Source organism: Arvicola amphibius, chromosome 8 (genome assembly GCF_903992535.2).
Source record: "Arvicola amphibius chromosome 8, mArvAmp1.2, whole genome shotgun sequence".
Taxonomy (NCBI): domain Eukaryota; kingdom Metazoa; phylum Chordata; class Mammalia; order Rodentia; family Cricetidae; genus Arvicola; species Arvicola amphibius.
Window position 1 is genome coordinate 63,514,868 of NC_052054.1, and position 18,250 is coordinate 63,533,117.

The window sequence follows — 18,250 nt, forward strand, 5'->3', positions numbered from 1 at the left end:
TGTTTGACTTATCTGAACAGAGAACTTAGAGAGACAGTCGTTTATTAAATTATTAGTCTTTGATCAAGCCCTACTAATCTGAACTGTACTCATTTTCAGAGAACTATTGCATGTGTGATCTTGTCCATCAACATGAGAAGACTGAAAAGGATTCTTGTCAGTGTAATGACCTTGGCAAAATGCTTCATGACCTCTCCACATGTGTACTTTATAGAACAAGTGAATCTACAAAGAACTCTAATAACTACAGATGCAATAATCACAGAGATGCCTCTTTTGCTTTATCAAACCCAGATAGCCATGAAAGCATGCACACTGGAGAAGAACCTTGTAAATCTAAAGACTGTGAGAAATCTTTAAATTTGTGTCCCAACATTACTCAAGATCAGAGAGTCTACAATGCAGAGAAAGAGCACAGGCAGGGAGAATGTGATGACTACTATGACTCAATATATAGTCATTTACGACAAACTATCTACATTGGAGAGAAACTACACCAGTGTGGGAAATGTGGAAAATGCTTCAGTACTGCCTCAAGCCTCAGTGGACATCAGAGAATACATACTGGAGAGCAACTTTTCAAATGTGGAGAATGTGATATGTCCTTTAACCACCATACAACTCTTAGAAAACATCAGAGAGTCCACAATGGAGAGAGACCTTATAGTTGTAAGGAATGTGACAAGTCTTTTACTAGGTTCTCATATTTTGCAGCACATCAAACAATTCATACCGAAGAGAAACCCTACAAATGTGGAGAATGTGGCAAATCCTTTATCCACCATTCAAATCTTAGAACACATCAGAGAGTCCATACTGGAGAGAGACCTTATAGTTGTAAAGAATGTGACAAATCTTTTACTACATGCTCGGACCTCAGAAAACATCAGAAAATTCATACTGGAGAGAGACCTTACAGTTGTACAGAATGTGACAAATCCTTTATGAGGTGTTCCCATCTCAAAGCACATCAGAAAATTCATACTGAAGAGAAACCCTACAAATGTGGAGAATGTGGCAAATCCTTTATCCACCATTCATACCTTAGAATACATCAGAGACTCCACACCGGAGAGAGACCTTATAGTTGTAAGGAGTGTGACAAATCTTTTACTACATGTTCTGTCCTCAGAAAACATCAGAAAATTCATTCTGGAGAAAGACCTTACAGTTGTAAGGAATGTGACAAATCTTTTATCAGGGCTTCCTACCTCAGAGCACATCAGAAAATTCATACTGGAGAGAAACCCTACAAATGCAAAGACTGTGATATATCCTTTCTCCGGATTTCTACTCTTAAAATACATCAGAAAATTCATTCTGGAGAGAGACCTTACAAATGCCAAGACTGTGACATGTCCTTTAAGCAAATTTCAAATCTTAGAAGACATCAGAGAGTTCATTCTGGAGAGAGACCTTACAGTTGTAAGGAATGCAACAAATCTTTTATCAGGGCTTCCTACCTCAGAGCGCATCAGAAAATTCATACTGGAGAGAAACCCTACAAATGTAAAGACTGTGACTTGTCCTATATCCACCTTTCAAGTCTTAGAAGACATCAGGGAGTTCATACTTGAGAGAAAAATACCATTCTCATAATGTGACACAGTATTTTTTTTATTCTCTGTTTATAAATCCCAACAGTGTACATAATATGCTATAGGATAATTTTTTGTATACTGTGCAGATGTGTCTTTGCCAAAGCACCTTCTTTTTGGTTTGATAAAGAGATGACTGGCCAGTGGCTAGGTGTGAGAGAATAGGCAAAACTTCTCAGGAGAGTGAGGAACTTGGGATGAATCTGGTGTGGCAGCAGATGCCAAAAAGACATGGGAGGAATCTAACATAAAAAACTGAGGACACTGACTGCTCTTCCAGAGGTCCTGAGTTCAAGTCCCAGCAACCACATGGTGGCTCACCACCATCTATGAGATCTGGTTCCCTCTTCTGGCCTGCAGGTGTACATGCGGGCAGAATACTATATATAATAAATAACATCTTTTTAAAAAAAAAATTGAGGAGAGGTAAAGAGCCACTTGGCAAAACACAGGTTAATAGGATCATGTTACTTTAAAGGATAAGAACTAGTTGGGAACAAGCCTAAGCGAAAGGCCAAGCTCTTATAATTAATAATAAGAATTTTTGTCATTATCTGGGGGCTGTTGGTGTAAAGAAAGTTTGACCAGAAAAACAAACTACAGTAATAGAAACATAAAGATAAAAAACTTATAAAAACCTGTAATGAAGTTTTAAATATTCGAAGAAATTACAGAGTTTATATTTTTAAAAAATCTGCAATAGTAACTGTGAAGGTTTTTTTCATGTGTATAGGTGCTTTGCCGAATGTGTAAAGAGTTGCTTTGCAAGTGTTTCTACATGCTTGCCAGGTGCCTGGGAATGCCAGCAAAGGGCATTTTGTAACCCAACCCAAGACTGGAGTTACAGACAGTTGTGGTAGGAGTTGAACCCCAGCCCTCTGGAAGGGCAACCAGCGCCACTAAACCTTGACTTCAGCCCCTGTGAAATGCAGTAATAAAATTATTTCTCTTAGCTGGGTGGTATTGGCACAAAACTTAATCCTGGCATTCAGGAGGCAGAGGCAGGTGAATACCTTTGAGTTTGAGTCCATCCTAGTGAACACAACTAGTTCCAGGACAGCCAAGGCTGTTAAATAGTGAAATCTTTTCTCAAAAAACAAACAAACAAAAAGTTCTGTATTCAAGATCTCATAATAAAGACACTATGTGGTGCACTCCTTTAATCCTAACTTTTAGGAGGCAGAAACAAGAAGATCTCTATGAGTCTGAGGCTATCCTGGTCTACATAGTGAGATCCAGGGCTGCCAGAAGTACATAGACCCTGTCTTGAACTAATTAAATTAAATCATAGTAAGGAAAAAATCTAATAACTTTTAAAATGTGATAAAGATCTCTAACTGTATAGTACACCATAAAATTCCTAATTCTGGGAAAACATAGAAAGGTATACCATATATAATCCCCAAATCTTCTGCTCATTGGAAATTATACCCAGCTAATAAATTGAATTTGATAAATCCTTTATCTAGTGCTGACACTGCCAACATAAAAGGAAATTCAACCTGAAAAACAATGCTCTAAGTCTCATCTTTTGTTCACTTTTGATAATGTTTATACTAGACTGAATCCTTACAACTAACAAGAAAGTGAGAAACTATAAAGATAGGCTGTGATTGTGATATCACAGGCTTATCATAAACAGTTTAGAAATCCCCAAGGGCTCAGGCCCTGATGGTATATCCCTTTAATCTCGGCACTGTGGAGCAGAAGCAGATGGATCTCTGAGTTCAGCTTGGTCCACAATGCAAATTCTAAGACAGCCAGGGCTACACAGAGAAACACCATCTCAAAAAGCAAAACAACAAAAAAGAAATCCCTAAGGGCCTGCAGAAATTCATTTTGAACTACTGAAGAATTTGCTTCACACAAATCAGTAAAATGATAGTGCTTTCATTAACTGCTAGTAAAGGAGGTAAAGGAGACTCATAGGACCCTCTCAGCCATGAGGAAATGGCAATTGCCCCAGAGTCTATGCATTACCTACTACCTACTGCAGGAGAATTCTTTCACTAAGGTTGAGAGTAGTCAAAGTGATACTTTTAAACATGAATATTTAGATGACAGATTAACAACATCATCAGTAATGAAACATCAGTAGTTTCTGTCCTTGGAATTATAACTTCAAAGCCTTGGTTTGTAATCATGGCATGAGTTCCTCTTTATGCAGCAGGACTCAAATCCAATCAAGAAACAGGTTGGTTATTCCAGTAAGGAGTTCTGACAGTGTTGCACCAGTATGCATATTTTCTCAGTAGGTTAGTATTATATGATGCAGGGTCCATGTTTAAGTAGACTGTTAACATGTTCTCTTTGCTAGCAGCCCTCGCATGGCCTTACACTGTCACAAGTATCTCGGTGTGGGTATGTGGGTTCACTCGGGTTCATGAAATGAAGACTCAGAAACACATGAGAATGAACCTCTGAGGCTGCAAGGGGCTTAGTCTTGGTGAACTGAAGCACTTTCCCTTCGTCTCTTGGCACCTTTATTGTTCCCTATATTTACATTTTAGATAAGATTTCCTATCTCAAAAACAAACCAAAAGAAGTTTCTGAAAACACAGTGCCAGGTGCAAATACCTAGTTCATGAGGTGCCACAGTTTTCCAGGTTTCCTTTAAATCAAGTTTTGCATATGCATTGTATCCATAGAAACTCTTAAGACAAGATACACATAGGGCAACAAAAGGTTTCTGTATCACAAAGGATGGATTAGGGGCTGAGTGAAAACTTTGGCAGTAGACCAGGTATAGCCCAGCAGATTTCATGGCTAGTATAGTTTGCTTGCTATCGCTGTGGCACCGGGCCAGCAGGATATTATGTTACATTACAATCCTATGAAAGATAGCCAGTTCGGACAAATTACTGGTAAATTAAAGATTGCTCTCTCTTGATCTTGAAACCAAAGTGTTGTCTTCAGCAACGTCATGTACTTATGGGTGGCCAAGCAAGAGCACTGGCAATGACTTGTTGTTTGGGATACCTCTTGGGCCTATCTGATAATAATTGCTAGACAGATAACTAGTACCTGTACAAAGAATTTCATTTACTAGCCCTAGTTTCTGGAAGCAGCATTATTTACCTAGGTGAGACACTTCTATTCAAAGTTTTAAAATCATATTTACTATTAACCTATAAGACAGTGGGATTTCATGAGGCTTCTTTATACATTCTTTTGATTAACCCTCCCACTCTTCCTCCTTTCTTCCTTCATTGAAGGCATAAATCATAAACAATCCCACACCAATTTGTAATTATGATTAATAGAATGGTTATTTATTTAAAGGGGAAAAACTTACAGATCACCGTCCCAGACAACAGCCCTCTGAGCAATCAGGAAGGGAGCCTAGTCGCCAGAAGTGGAGCCAGAAGCCAGAGAGCGAGCGGAAGGAAGTGGCTGCTTTTTTGAAGGAGAGACCATGCCTCAATGGGCTGGTATCTCAGCAGCTATTGGCTGAAGGAGCGGAAGGAGCTCCTGCAACACCTCCCCCTTTTGTTTAAGTAAGAGAGTTCTAAACATACTACAAAATTATATACAATAAGTACAAATACCCTATTCTAACTAGCTTAAGTCTTGTATAATAAATAACTTGGCCAAGTCATGAGAGGAAAGTAACCATATTTATATAGTCTTCAACCCCATCGAAGATCTGAGAAGGGAAATAATGTTACCTGAGTAATTAGGAAGTGCAATTAAACAACTTCCAAAACATGCAACAAATCACAGAGACAACTAGCTACCTGGGTAATTACCCAAAGTCACGTTTGCAGCATTGAAGCAACCAACTTTGGCTAAGGCCTAATGTAACTGACTTACCATTTTCAAAGGCAAGAAACTTTTCAAAACTATCTTACCCTGTCTTGGCAGGATATGACAGTCCTGTTTTATCCATTTATGGATACTCTGTATCTGTCAGTGGTTGAGGTATGGGCATTTCTTTGCCCAAAGGCCAGTTCTGCCAAGAAGAAAGGCTCCACATGGAATGTCTTAGGTGCTCAACATTCTTTCGGGAATAGATCGGTGTTGCCAGGAGCCATTGTGTCTCACTACCATGGAACTCTGAGTTTAATTAAAGGCCATTTTCTACAGCTCTTTGAAGAGGTTGAAGATTATCTATCTATACTGAGTATAATCTCTATGTATCTAACCAACCTGATTAGTCTAATTATAAATGACAAACATAGATGACCACTGATCTATATAATTCTCAATACCTATCTAACTTAAAGACTAAGACAATAAACAACTGTGCAATAAATGAGGACAATATGACCTCCAAATATAAACAATGTACAAATATACAATGCAATATGGTAAATATATATCAATACATAAACAATATATAAGTATCTTAATCAGAGGTAGATATGTACACTGCAATATGGTAAATATACATATGTCAATACAATATATATCAATACATAAAAATGTTTTAAACAGAAGTAGAAGCATGCATGCATACAATAGTCAATATAATTTAACTTTGTATCAATATACAAGAATCGATATCAATATATTTGTCTATAAACAGTAACTCACAATTACAAATCTATTATCCCATCCAATTATCCCTCTTTTTTTTTTCAAAAGATCCCTGAGCTTATAAAATTCTTCCCCTAACCCCCCAACCCTCAACCGTATACTACTTATAAGCAACCTTTAAATGATGTCCCTAAACCCAAGGACAAACTTTACTGGGAGAGGGGACATCGTCCTCTAGAATTACTTCCAGCTGTCATGGGGGCAACGTTCTTTCTGGGGGATCCTGTGAAAGTAAAATGATGGTTAAATTTCAAGATCAATGTCTTTTAAAATTGCAAATAGTCTCTGAGTATTTTGTGCAGGTCTGGCCAGAATGTTGTACAAGATGTACACCATTTCAGCTAATCAAGTTGGAACCGTCTTGTGCAGCTGGTACCCAAAACGGGTCTTGTAGTAGCGCTATCAATATCATGACATCACATAACCAGGTGGAATTGTTGTTATGGGAACCCATCTTCTTCCTGGAAACTTCAAATGTCACTGCAGGAAAAACTCATTGTTCATTGTGAAAAACTTAAACATTAATCATATAGACATATACAGACATACATATATTCAATGAAAGGCATGATAGATACATTCAATGAAAGGTATGATAGATATGAAGAAAAGCAAAGATGTTTTCTAAACTCATATTTCTTTCTGTCCCATATCATGGCTCTTGACATGAGACAGAAACTCCAGAAACTCTGGGTTTTTCTCTTAACAACAGACTTGGAATTAGAGAGGGACTGAGCCAGAGTCCAACTCCAAAACCAGCTCTATAAATTTAGAAATATGATTTAGCATATTTTACTTACAGAACCTATTCAGTTTTCTTGATAATCCCTATTGGGCAATTATTTTTCCATCTGTCAGTATTCAAACATCCAGGGTCCCTTGAATTTTTCAAAGATGAATGTTTACCTGTGGAGATAAGAACAGAACCCTGCCCCCATTCTATGTTTTTCTTACCGACTGTATGAATATCATCATTGTGGATGAGCTGTCATTTCAGCTTTCCAAGAGGTTTCTCCTCTTCAAATCGAACCTTTATTAATTTTGATAGTATCTACAATTTTTCTTCTCCTGTGGAAACAAGAGCAAAACCTCTTCCCCAACATAGCACATCTCCTGGCTTCCATTGAGAGGTCAGCACATCTTTGAAATAAATCGGTTGATTTAGTTCAGCAGACTTTTCCATTATCCAAAGTCTTTCTGCCGCTGTTGTTTCTTTCTCATTAGCATTAAGAAAATTCAAGGTTAATAAAGCATTATGCAATCTATTTCTGGGAGTATTTTCCGTCCCTTTCTGTTTGTTCAGCATATCCTTTATAGTATGATTTGATCTTTCTATAACTGCCTGACCTGTAGCATTATTTGGTATCCTGTAATATGCTTTATATTATAATAATCAAAAAAGCATTTTATTTTCTTAGATACATATGCTGGACCATTGTCTGTCTTTTTTTGTGCAGGTATACCCATGATGGCTATAACTTCCAATAAATGTGTGGGTTACTGAATCAGCCTTTTCTGAGCTCAGTGCCGTAGACCATTGAAAACCTGAATACGTGTCTATGGTGTAGTGTACATATTGTAATTTACCAAATTCCATAAAGTGAAACACATCCATCTGCCAGATTTCATTCCTTTGAGTACCCTTTGGGTTACTCCCTGCAGGCAACGGTGTTTGATTATAGAAAAGAACAAGTAGAACATCTCTTTATAATGTCCTTAGCTTGTCGCCATGTAATGGAAAATTCTTTCTTTAGGCCTTTACTATTGATGTGATGCTTTTTATGAAATTCTGAGGCCTGCAACACACTTCCAATCAATAATTGATCAATCTCAGTGTTACCTTCTGCTAGAGGACCAGGCAGACCCATATGGGACCGGATGTGTGTTATGTACATTGGACAAAGCCTATTCCTAATTACATCTTGTACCTGGATAAACAATGAAGTCAACTCTTGTGTCATATGGAATAAATTCAGCAGTTTCAATATGCAAGATAACTCTTTCTGCATATTGTGAATCTGTAACTATATTAAGAGGTTCTTTAAAGTCCCTTAGCACCATAAGAATGGCATATAATTCTGCCTTCTGAACAGAACTGTAAGGGCTTTGTTCCACCTTACTCAATTCATCTGACTTGTAACCTGCTTTCCCTGATTTATTTGCATCAGTATAAAACATATGGGCTCCAGAGCCGGGCAGTAGTGGCACACGCCTTTAATCCCAGCACTCGGGAGGCAGAGGCAGGCGGATCTCTGAGTTCGAGGCCAGCCTGGTCTACAAGAGCTAGTTCCAGGACAGGCTCTAGAAACTACAGGGAAACCCTGTCTCGAAAAACAAAAAAATAAAACATATGGGCTCCAGTTATTGGAGCATCGTGTACAATTCTAGGAAGAATCCCAGAAGTTCTCTTTATGAGAACTATCACTTTTGGGATAGTTGCTATTAATTTCTCCCAAAAATTAGCACAAGCTCTTTGCCATGGTTCATTGTCTTCCCATAACTTTTTTATTTCCTCAGTAGTAAAAGGCACTATAATTTCTGCTGGGTCTATACCTGCTAGTTGAAGAAGTCTAAGCTTACTTTTTATAATTAATTCAGAAACTTTTTCCACGTAAGTTTTTAATTTTTTACTTGGTTTATGAGGTATAAATATCCACTCTAAAATAATATCTTCCCTCTGCATTAAAATCCCTGTAGGAAAAATTCTGGAAGGCAATATGACTAGAATGCAGCTAAGATTTGGGCTCACCCTATCCACATGTGCCTCCTGTAATTTTTCCTTAATCATTGTCAGTTCCTTTTCTGCTTCAGCTGTCAGTTTTCTGGGACTATTCAAATTTTTATCACCATCTAAGGTTTTGTTTAAATGAACTATTAGATCAGATGTTATCCCAACAGCTGGTCGTAGACTGGAAATGTCTCCTAACAATCTTTGGAAGTCATTAGGAGTCTGTAACCAGTCTCTCCTAATTTGTGCTTTTTGCGTTTTAATTTTCTTTAACCCTATTCTGTAACCTAGGTAATTAGTAGAATTTCCTCTTTGAATTTTTTCAGGGGCAATTTGTAATCCCCACCTAGGCAAGACTTTCTTTACTTCTTCAAACATCTTTTCTAAAGTATCTTTATTTGAATCAGATAACAATATGTCATCCATGTAATGATAAATTATGGACTTGAGAAATTGCTTACAAATTATTTCCAATGGCTTACTTACAAAATATTGGCACAATGTGGGACTATTCAGCATACCCTGTGAGAGGACAGTTCATTGATATCTCCTAGTAGGCTGAGAATTATTATAAGTAGGCACTGTGAAGGCAAATTTTTCTCTATCCTTTTCTTGTAAAGGTATAGTGAAAAAACGGTCTTTCAAATCAATAACTACAAGAGGCCATCCTTTTGGTAATAGAGAAGGCAAAGGAATTCCAGATTGTAGTGGGCCCATAGGTTGAATTACCTTGTTGACGGCTCTGAGATCTGTCACCATTCTTCATTTACCAGATTTCTTTTTTACAACAAATACAGGAGAGTTCCAACAGCTGCAGAGTTCTTCAATATGGTGAGCATCTAATTGCTCTTGTACCAGCTGTTCCAAAGCCTGTAATTTATCTTCAGCTAGAGGCCACTGTTTGGTCCATATTGGCTTCTCAGTTAGCCATTTTAAAGGTAGGGCTGTTGGTACCTCTAAAGGTTTGCTATTTGCTGTATGTTCTTGTACAGCCTGAATGGATGATGGTGACCTTTTTGCATAATACCTCATCATATCCTTCCCAGAATTATGAGTTCCTGGAACTATAGGAATGTTAATCTGGATATTTCATTGCTGTAGCAGGTCTTGGCCCCATAAATTTATTGCAATATTGGCTATATATGGCCTTAGTCTTCCTATTTGCCCTTCAGGCCCTATGCATTCAACCCATCTTGTGCTTTGTTTTACATGAGATAGGGTTCCAATTCCCAGGAACTGAACATCTACCTCTTGAAGAGGCCAATTCGGATGCCAAGATTCTGGAGTAATGATACTTACATCCACACCTGTGTCTAATAAGCCTTCAATAAAAATACCATTTATACAGACTCTTAGCTTTGGTCTTTGATCGTTAATAGAAGTCTGTCAAAATATACGTTTACTCTGTCCTACTGGATTTTTTGACTCATCCTCCATACGTAATTCATCATTTAGACCAGTATTACTTTTTACAGCAGAAATTGGAGCTTTTAATTTTCTTGGTGAGGCACGTTCTCCATGGTGATTGGTAATGACTGGGCCACTGTTGGCTTGGGGGCCTGCAAGAGGCCCCTCAAGGGGTTTCCCAATGGTATTGGGTTGCCTTGTCTGTCTGTTGTTGACCTGCATTCGTTGGACCAATGTCAGCCTTTACCACATCTCCTACATATACCTGAAGGCTGTGGTCTCCTATTTTTGTCATTCCCAGAGGAGTTATTATTCCTAGAAGTTCTTTGTCTGCAATCCCTTTGCAGATGTCCTAATTTACCACAATTAAAACACCTGGCAGTTTGATGTCTCCTCATTGCTTTGGAAATTGCTTCTCTTACCAAGATTCATCATTATAGCTAAATGTCTCAACATTCATCGTATGCTGAATCCATTCATCCATAGGTGCTGATCTAGACTTTAAAGGCCCAATTATATTTTTGCAATCTATTTTGCATTTTCAAAAGCTAGAGATTCAAGAAGTATTCGTCTAGCTTCTGGGTTTGTTACCCCTATATCCAGAGCCTTAATTAATCTTTGCAAGAAGTCAATAAAGGGTTCTCTCTGTCCCTGCCTAATCCTGGTATATGATTTGACCCTTTTCACTGGATCTTGTATTCTATTCCAAGCATTTAAGGCTGCTTGGTGACATAGACACAATACTTCTTCATCGTAAAAAGCTTGGACCTGTGGATCAGCATATGCTTGTACACCAAGAATTTGATCTTGGGAAATGTCCACACCTTTTGCTCTTCCTTGCTGTTCCATATGTTTGGATTCTTCTCTGAAATAAATTCCAAACATCAAGGAAGGTCCATCATCTAAAATTGCAGACACTAACTGAAAGAAATCATGGGGGGTAGCTCTGACATTAGAAGCCCAAGTCCTTATCATTTCCTTAACAAATGCAGAGTGCAAACCATAATTAACGACAGCTTGCTTAATTTCTTTTAGATCATTCAGTTCTATCGGCTTCCATCTAGCTTCTTTGACTCCCTTTGAGCCTTTAGAAGTTGAAGCTTTTTCAAAATAAATTACAGGGTCTCTCGCTAAAACCCTGGGTAAGCCAGTTCTAATAGCTGGTGGTGGTATTGTATCCTGTCCTTGTGCCTCCTTACTCTGTTCACCAGCTCCAGTAATTTCTTCAATCTTTTCAAATCTTTTTATCATTGTCTTTCTTAAATCCTGAATCTCCTGACCTGCATGAGTTTCTAATCAAGATTGTATGGTTCTTAAGAGTGCCATATTCTTCCTTAATGATAGAATATTGAAAAGAATACTGAAACCTAGTAACCAGTAAATTAAGGTATCCCCATAGTCATATAAACCTTGCATGATATAATCCATTGTGTTAGTAAACAAAACAGTAAAATTTGCATTGGAAATGAAAACTGCCATATTACCTATTATCCAGCAGGTGGCACTGTTGCCGAGTCATGACTAGAACTGCTGCAAAGGTGACGAAAACGGGGTCCTGTTTCAGTGTCCTTCTTAGTATTTGTTAAAAACTGGGAAATGCGAGTTGCTCAACAAAGTAAATGTAATTAAATCAATTCCATACATGGAACCAGAAACCCAGAATCCAGAGGTAGAGAAGAGCAACCCAGTATGCGCTATGCCTCCATGTGACAGAGTCTCCCCAAGGGGTTGTAGCTTTTGGCAACCGCTTGCACTCTGGTTTGTGCCACTTAAGCCCTGCACTTGCAAGGGAGATTTAAAAACATCTCAGAAAAGAGTAGGCCAGGAGGGCAGAGACTGTGCGGGCCTGTGGAGTTTAAACCCATGTGGGGAGGCAAACGATAGGGTGCGTGGGGACTTGAACTCAATCTGAGGCATGTAAAGGGTAAATATAAAGAATTTCAGCAAGAAAAAACACTGCATGATAATTTATATTAAACTGCTGGCTCCACACACAAGGCACAGGCCGCGACTGAGGGAGGGAGAGCTTGCGCCAAGCTGAGCTGGTGGCAGGCAGCCTAGCGGAGAAAGGAGGGGTCCTAAAACCAAATGTTCGGGTGCCAGATGAAGGCGTAAATCATAAACAATCCCACACCAATTTGTAATTATGATTAATAGGATCGTTATTTATTTCAAGGGGAAAAACTTACAGATCACCGTCCCAGACAACAGCCCTCTGCACAATCAGGAAGGGAGCCTAGTTGCCAGAAGTGGAGCCAGAAGCCAGAGAGCTAGCGGAGGGCAGTTGCTGCATTTTTAAAGGAGAGACCACGCCTCAATGGGCTGGTATCTCAGCAGCTATTGGCTGAAGGAGGGGAAGGAACTCCTGCAACACTTCATATTGTATGATTTCAGCTACATAAGACTGATACTTCCTGGCTCTAGGGGTCATGCAGGTACACACAAGCCTTAAGGCAGAAGCGCCTAATGGTCCCCGGAATGGTAAAGGGCTCCCACATGGCCCGAGTGCCGTGGATTACATCATCCACTTATGACTCAGCTAAGCCCTTGTGCACATATGTGAGCCCTGTCATCTGCATATGATGTAGCCATGTCAACCCCCTGTGCTAATGCGCTAGCCAGTTTTGAAAGCTGGGCATGCCATATTTCTCTCCCTCTCTGCACACTGACTTCCCAGGCCTGGGCACACCCCCTCTAATAAACTCCTAAGCAGGTTTGTTGTGTGTCCCATGTTTCCTTGTCACTTGCACCAGGTAATTTCATTGGTGCCATGATTTGGATGGCTCTTCCACCCCGAGCCCCTCTCCTGGGGTCAGGATCTGGAACCGGGCATTTTTTCTACAGCAACCACATGTTCGATTTGCCTGAGCACAATTTCTGTGCACACCACCGGTTTCAATTAGTAAGTTTCCCTCATTCTGGTCAGCTTAACTGTTTCATCGAACCCGTGGAATTGACCATTGAGCTCCCGACAATCTTCTGGTGTTCCTAGAAACGGGGGGTGGAGGGGGCAGACGGGGGGATGAACAGTCTTTAAGGCTATGGTTGAGTCCTTTGCTGACATTCATCTCTGGATTGCTTCTCTTAGCAAATATCATGTTTGGATGACCCAGGGTCGGTCCTCCTGCAACTGGGAGCCCAGGGTTCCTCAGATTCTTTTTTTTAATTTTCTCCCATGCCATGAAAGGCCACTCAGAGTGGCCTCTGGCCTCTGTGGCTTCCAAGTCACCCCAACCTTAATCCAGTCAGGCTGTAGCACCCCACCTGTGGGCTATCCTATAGGTCCAGTGGTGTGTGCCACTGATTTATACCCTACCCATAAAGGAGATGTCCCCTTATAGGCCTTTTGGTACTGCCGTTTTATGGGTTTTCGTGGTTTCAGCTGTGGGTAGCAAGCCATCCAAGTCCTGGGATGCCTTTTAGAGGCCCTAAAACCCCAGGCCTTAATGCCCTCCTTACAGATTCCCACACTTGTCCATCTTTGTAAAAAAAATGACCTCATTACAATTTAGATAACAATCTAAAGTGACCACCTAATGGCACCTTTGATCCCAATATGTTACAGGAACTTTCTAACTACTGTCAGCACATAGGCAAATGGAAGGAGTTTCCTTATATCCAAGTCTTTTACTATCTAAGCTCTATGACTAAGCCCTCTGTCCTTGCAAGTTGTTTGTCTGCTCACATGTTCCTGGCTATGTCATCTGAACCAGAAGAATCCTCCACTTCTGCTCTGGACCCAGGTAATAAGCCCCGCCTTTTCGACCTCAGTGGGCAGCTACCTCCATCCCTTCAACTCCTACTTCAATTCTTCCAGCCCCTACCCCTGTTCCTTTAGCTCCTACCGACATCCCTCCAGCTCCTACTCCCATTCCTTCAGCTACTACTCTGGACCCTGCTAAGGAATCCACACCTTCCCAACTTCAACAGACAGATACTTCCATTCCTTTACTTTCCACTGCCTTACTGCCTTCCTCTGCTCTCTCTTCAGCTCTCTATCCCCCCCCCCACTAACTACTGCATCAGCCCCACTGAATCATTCTTCCTCTCTGGTGCCTGGCCACAGCAGCCTCCCTGCTCTGGCACCAATCTTTACCCCTTTTCTCACACACTCATGTGCTGCTATGGAACCCAACCCTGAACAAACCAAGGGGGCTACAGTTCTCCCGTTGTGAAAGGTGGCCAGCATAGATGAATTGATTAGGGTTCATGTTCCTTTCTCTCTCTCAGAACTCTCCCATATAGAACAAAAACTGGGGTCTTATACATCTACCACTTTCATAAAGCAATTCGAATATATTACCCAGTCTTATAATCTCACCTCTCATGATATCTATATGAGATATAACCTACTTCCTGAGGAGCACAGGTGAGTTTGGGAGCAGGCCAGACTACATGCAGATGAGATTCACCAAACACATGCAACACACCATCTGGCGGCAGAGGTAGTCCCTGAGCAGGAACCTCACTGGGACTATAACACTCCTGGTGGGATTTTAGCTAGGGACAGGTTTTTGACTTGCCTCCTGGCAGATCTCCATAAAGCTGCCCTCAAACCAGTAAACTATAATAGGCTCTCGGAGGTCATTCAAGATATAAAGGAAAATCCTTCTGCATTTTTGGAATGCCTCACAAAAGCCCTGTTACAATATACTAACTTAGATCCAGAAACCACAGAAGGCAGACAGTTACTCATTACTCATTTTTTTCTCACTGCTACCCTGACATTAAGGCTAAACTTAGATGTTTGGAGAAAGGCCCCTTGACCCCACAGGCAGAATTCTTAGAGTTGGTTTTTAAGGTGTACCATGGGAGGAATGACAAAGCCTACACCACAATCACTGTCACATGCTAGCCATGGCTGCCTGACCGGCTGAGGTGAAAAACCTCATGATCTGTGCTGTTCGTGCTGCTCTCTTGCCCACCAGGGCTCGAGAACCACCAGGCCCATGTTTCAAATGTAGAACTGGTCACTGGACCCGAGCATGCCCTAATCCTCAAATTTGTCCCATGAGATCTTGTCCGAGATGCCATGGAAAAGGACATTGGGCAGCCGATTGTCCTTGTTCACATCGTGGCGTGGAGACATCAAACCCAGAAAATTCCAAAGTTCACCTTAGAAGGTCCAGCCATGGATGAATGAGGCTGCCTGGGCTCCTTTGACCTGACCACAGCTATCATCTGTAACAGGGAGCCATGGTTACATCATAGTAACCATCATAATAGCCCATCTCCTTTCTCTTGGACACCAGAGCCACATACTTGGTACTGAGGGGATTCTGGGGGCCTACCTCTCCTTCTAGTTTCCCTATTGTCGGGGTAGTGGGACAGTCTTATCTACCTCAGCAGACCCTACAACTTAATTGTATTATTAGGGGTATTTATCTCACTCATTCGTTTTTATCATGCCAACCTGCCTGGTACCTCTTATGGGGAGATATTTTTTAGCAAAAGTAGGAACTTCCATTTCATTTGCTTCTTCCATTCACCTTACCCCAGACTTGCCAGCAGCTCCCCTCTTCCTCCTTCTTGCCTCCCAACCTCCCAGCTCCAATGTGTCTTTTCCTCTACCAGCCTCTCAACCTGAGACACCCAAAACCCCACTGTTGCTAAACACCATTCCCCCATCGTTACCCAATTACATGACACTACTAAGTACATTACCTAAGCTTAGTAACCCCTCCCTCTCCAGAGTCTTAGGGGATGTTAAGGTAATACCATGATGCTAAAGAGAACAAGTGCCTTAAGATTTACTTCAGGAAAAGCATCAAGGAGTCTAATAATTCCCCTCTTTAATAATTTCTCCTTCCTTTCCTCCCACCATCTTCTATTCCAACACTATACCATTATAATCATAAGTTTTTGATATGTCTAAAATTCCTTTCTTTTCAAACATCTTTTTCATGAGCTCCAGGGAGCCAATTGGACCTACCTAAACGAACCAGACTCGCCCAGAATAAGTATCATTTAATTTTTCCCTTATCATTCCTGGTCTCAGGAACCCCTGGGAAATTCCCTCCTCTAACCCCCCTCCCCTAAAAAACCCTCTATCTTCCATCTTGTGACTCTCCTCCCTTAATCACCAGGATCTAAATTTTTTTCCGGACATAATTTTCTGCCTTCTCAGCATCTCGCAAGGTCCAAGCTGCCAGCCAGCCTGTTCCACAGAGCCCAGAAAAAACACAAAAGTAATCAGCCACCCCAGGATGTGGTCAAGCATCTAAACTCTCCAATGCCCACAAAATAAACAGGAAGAAGTCACAAGAGACCTTAACAACACCTCATTCCCATCCATTAAAGGCCACAAACTCCCCAAATTTTTATAATAAACAAAGGTGTGGGATGTAATAATATCAGCCACATAAGGCTGATACTTCTGGGTTCTAGGAGTCATGCAGGTGCAGATAAGCCCTCAGGCAGAAATGTCTAATGGCTCCCCCAGGGATGTTAAAGGGCCCTGCATGACCCACATACCATGAATTATATCATCCACTTATGACTCAGCTAAGCCCTTGTGTGCATGCGTGGTTTGCATCATCCACACATGACTCAGCTAAGCCCTTGCGTACATGCGTGGTTGCATTATCATGTATGACTCAGCTAAGCCCTTGTGTGCATGCGTGAGTCTCGTCATCTGCATATAACATAGCCATGTCAACCCCCTGTGCACATGTGCTAGGCAGCTTTTAAAAGCTGGATGTGCCATCTTTCCCTCTCTCTCTGCACACTGACTTCCCAGGCCTGTGCACAGCCCCTATAATAAAATCCAAAACGGATTTGTTGCGTGTTCCGTGTTTCCTTCTCATTAGTGACAGGTAATTTTGTCTATCCTGAGTTAAACATTTAGCACACATTATCCAATGCCCTGTTCATTTATACTACATGTGTTCTACTATCCACTCTTTTCATACTTTTTTACTTGGGTTACAAATTGATAGGTTGCCACATAGCTTCTTCATGGACATCTCACCTGAATTGACCTTTAATTAGCCACCTCTCTTCCCACGACTCCACTACATACTTAACCATCTTTTTACCCCAGGCTTCTCACTCTCTAATTTTATATCACCTCTATTTGATTACATATCCTCTCTTCCTGCATCTCCCAACTAAGGTCCATCTCTAGCTTCCTAGCTTCTGAATGTAGTGTTACTTGAATGCACAAAACAAAACGTTTGAAACTACAACCAACATATGAGAGAACACATAATGTTTGGTCTTTAGGGACTAGGTAGCAGCTCTCATCTTATTTTCCAGTTATGTCAGAGACCAGATTCAACAAAAATACCACTTACCAGGGTAGGAGCCTGGGGATTAGAAAAATATAAAAAAAGGACAAAGACACAAATGAAAATAATAAAACAAAAAAATAGAATAGTTTTGGGAGGGAGTTCCAGTGAATGAAATTTGCTTGCGTTTAATTTTCCATACCCAATACCCTTTTATACCCCATACAACAGGGGGAAGAAGACAAAAGACTACTTTACCATGATACAAAGAACAACTCAAACAGTTATTATCTTCAATACTTTGAGATATCAAAAGCCATTAATCCATGAGAAAAAAATTCTGTTGTTTAGTCAGTGAACCCACCCTAGACCAAATATCCTGAAGGCAGGCACTCCCAAGTTCAAACCTCCTATTTCAAAAGGAGGAACAGAAGTATGCTTGAATGTCCTGACTATTGGTAAGGTGAAATGGATCTACCTGTATAGGCCATCTTAATGTCAAAAAGATCAAGTAACTATACCCTAGGACAGGATGTGTAGCCTTGCTTGTTTCCAAAAACTTTGAACAAGCTAACCCTCTCTGGCAGTCAGACAAGGTGGAAATAGGCTCACATTTTCAGGCCTCCACACAGTTACCTACATTTACATCTAGATTCTACACTCTCATTTGTATTTACAGCCAAATAATATACCTTTTCACTTACCTATGATTAGTTAGTTGATGGACGTCTGAGGTGATTCCATATCCT

The 18,250-nt window shown here is 40.5% G+C and overlaps 1 protein-coding gene across 1 annotated transcript in view; it reads left to right on the forward strand.

Annotated features, from left to right (window-relative positions):
• The window catches only part of LOC119820860 (zinc finger protein 54-like), a 35,782-nt gene extending 33,489 nt beyond the window's left edge, over positions 1-2,293 (forward strand). Inside the window, exon 5 of the mRNA XM_038339530.1 lies at positions 100-2,293. Coding sequence (XP_038195458.1) covers positions 100-1,577 — 1,478 coding nt within the window. The 3' untranslated portion in view covers positions 1,578-2,293. The remainder of the gene's footprint in view (positions 1-99) is intronic.
• The last annotated feature ends 15,957 nt before the right edge of the window (positions 2,294-18,250 follow it).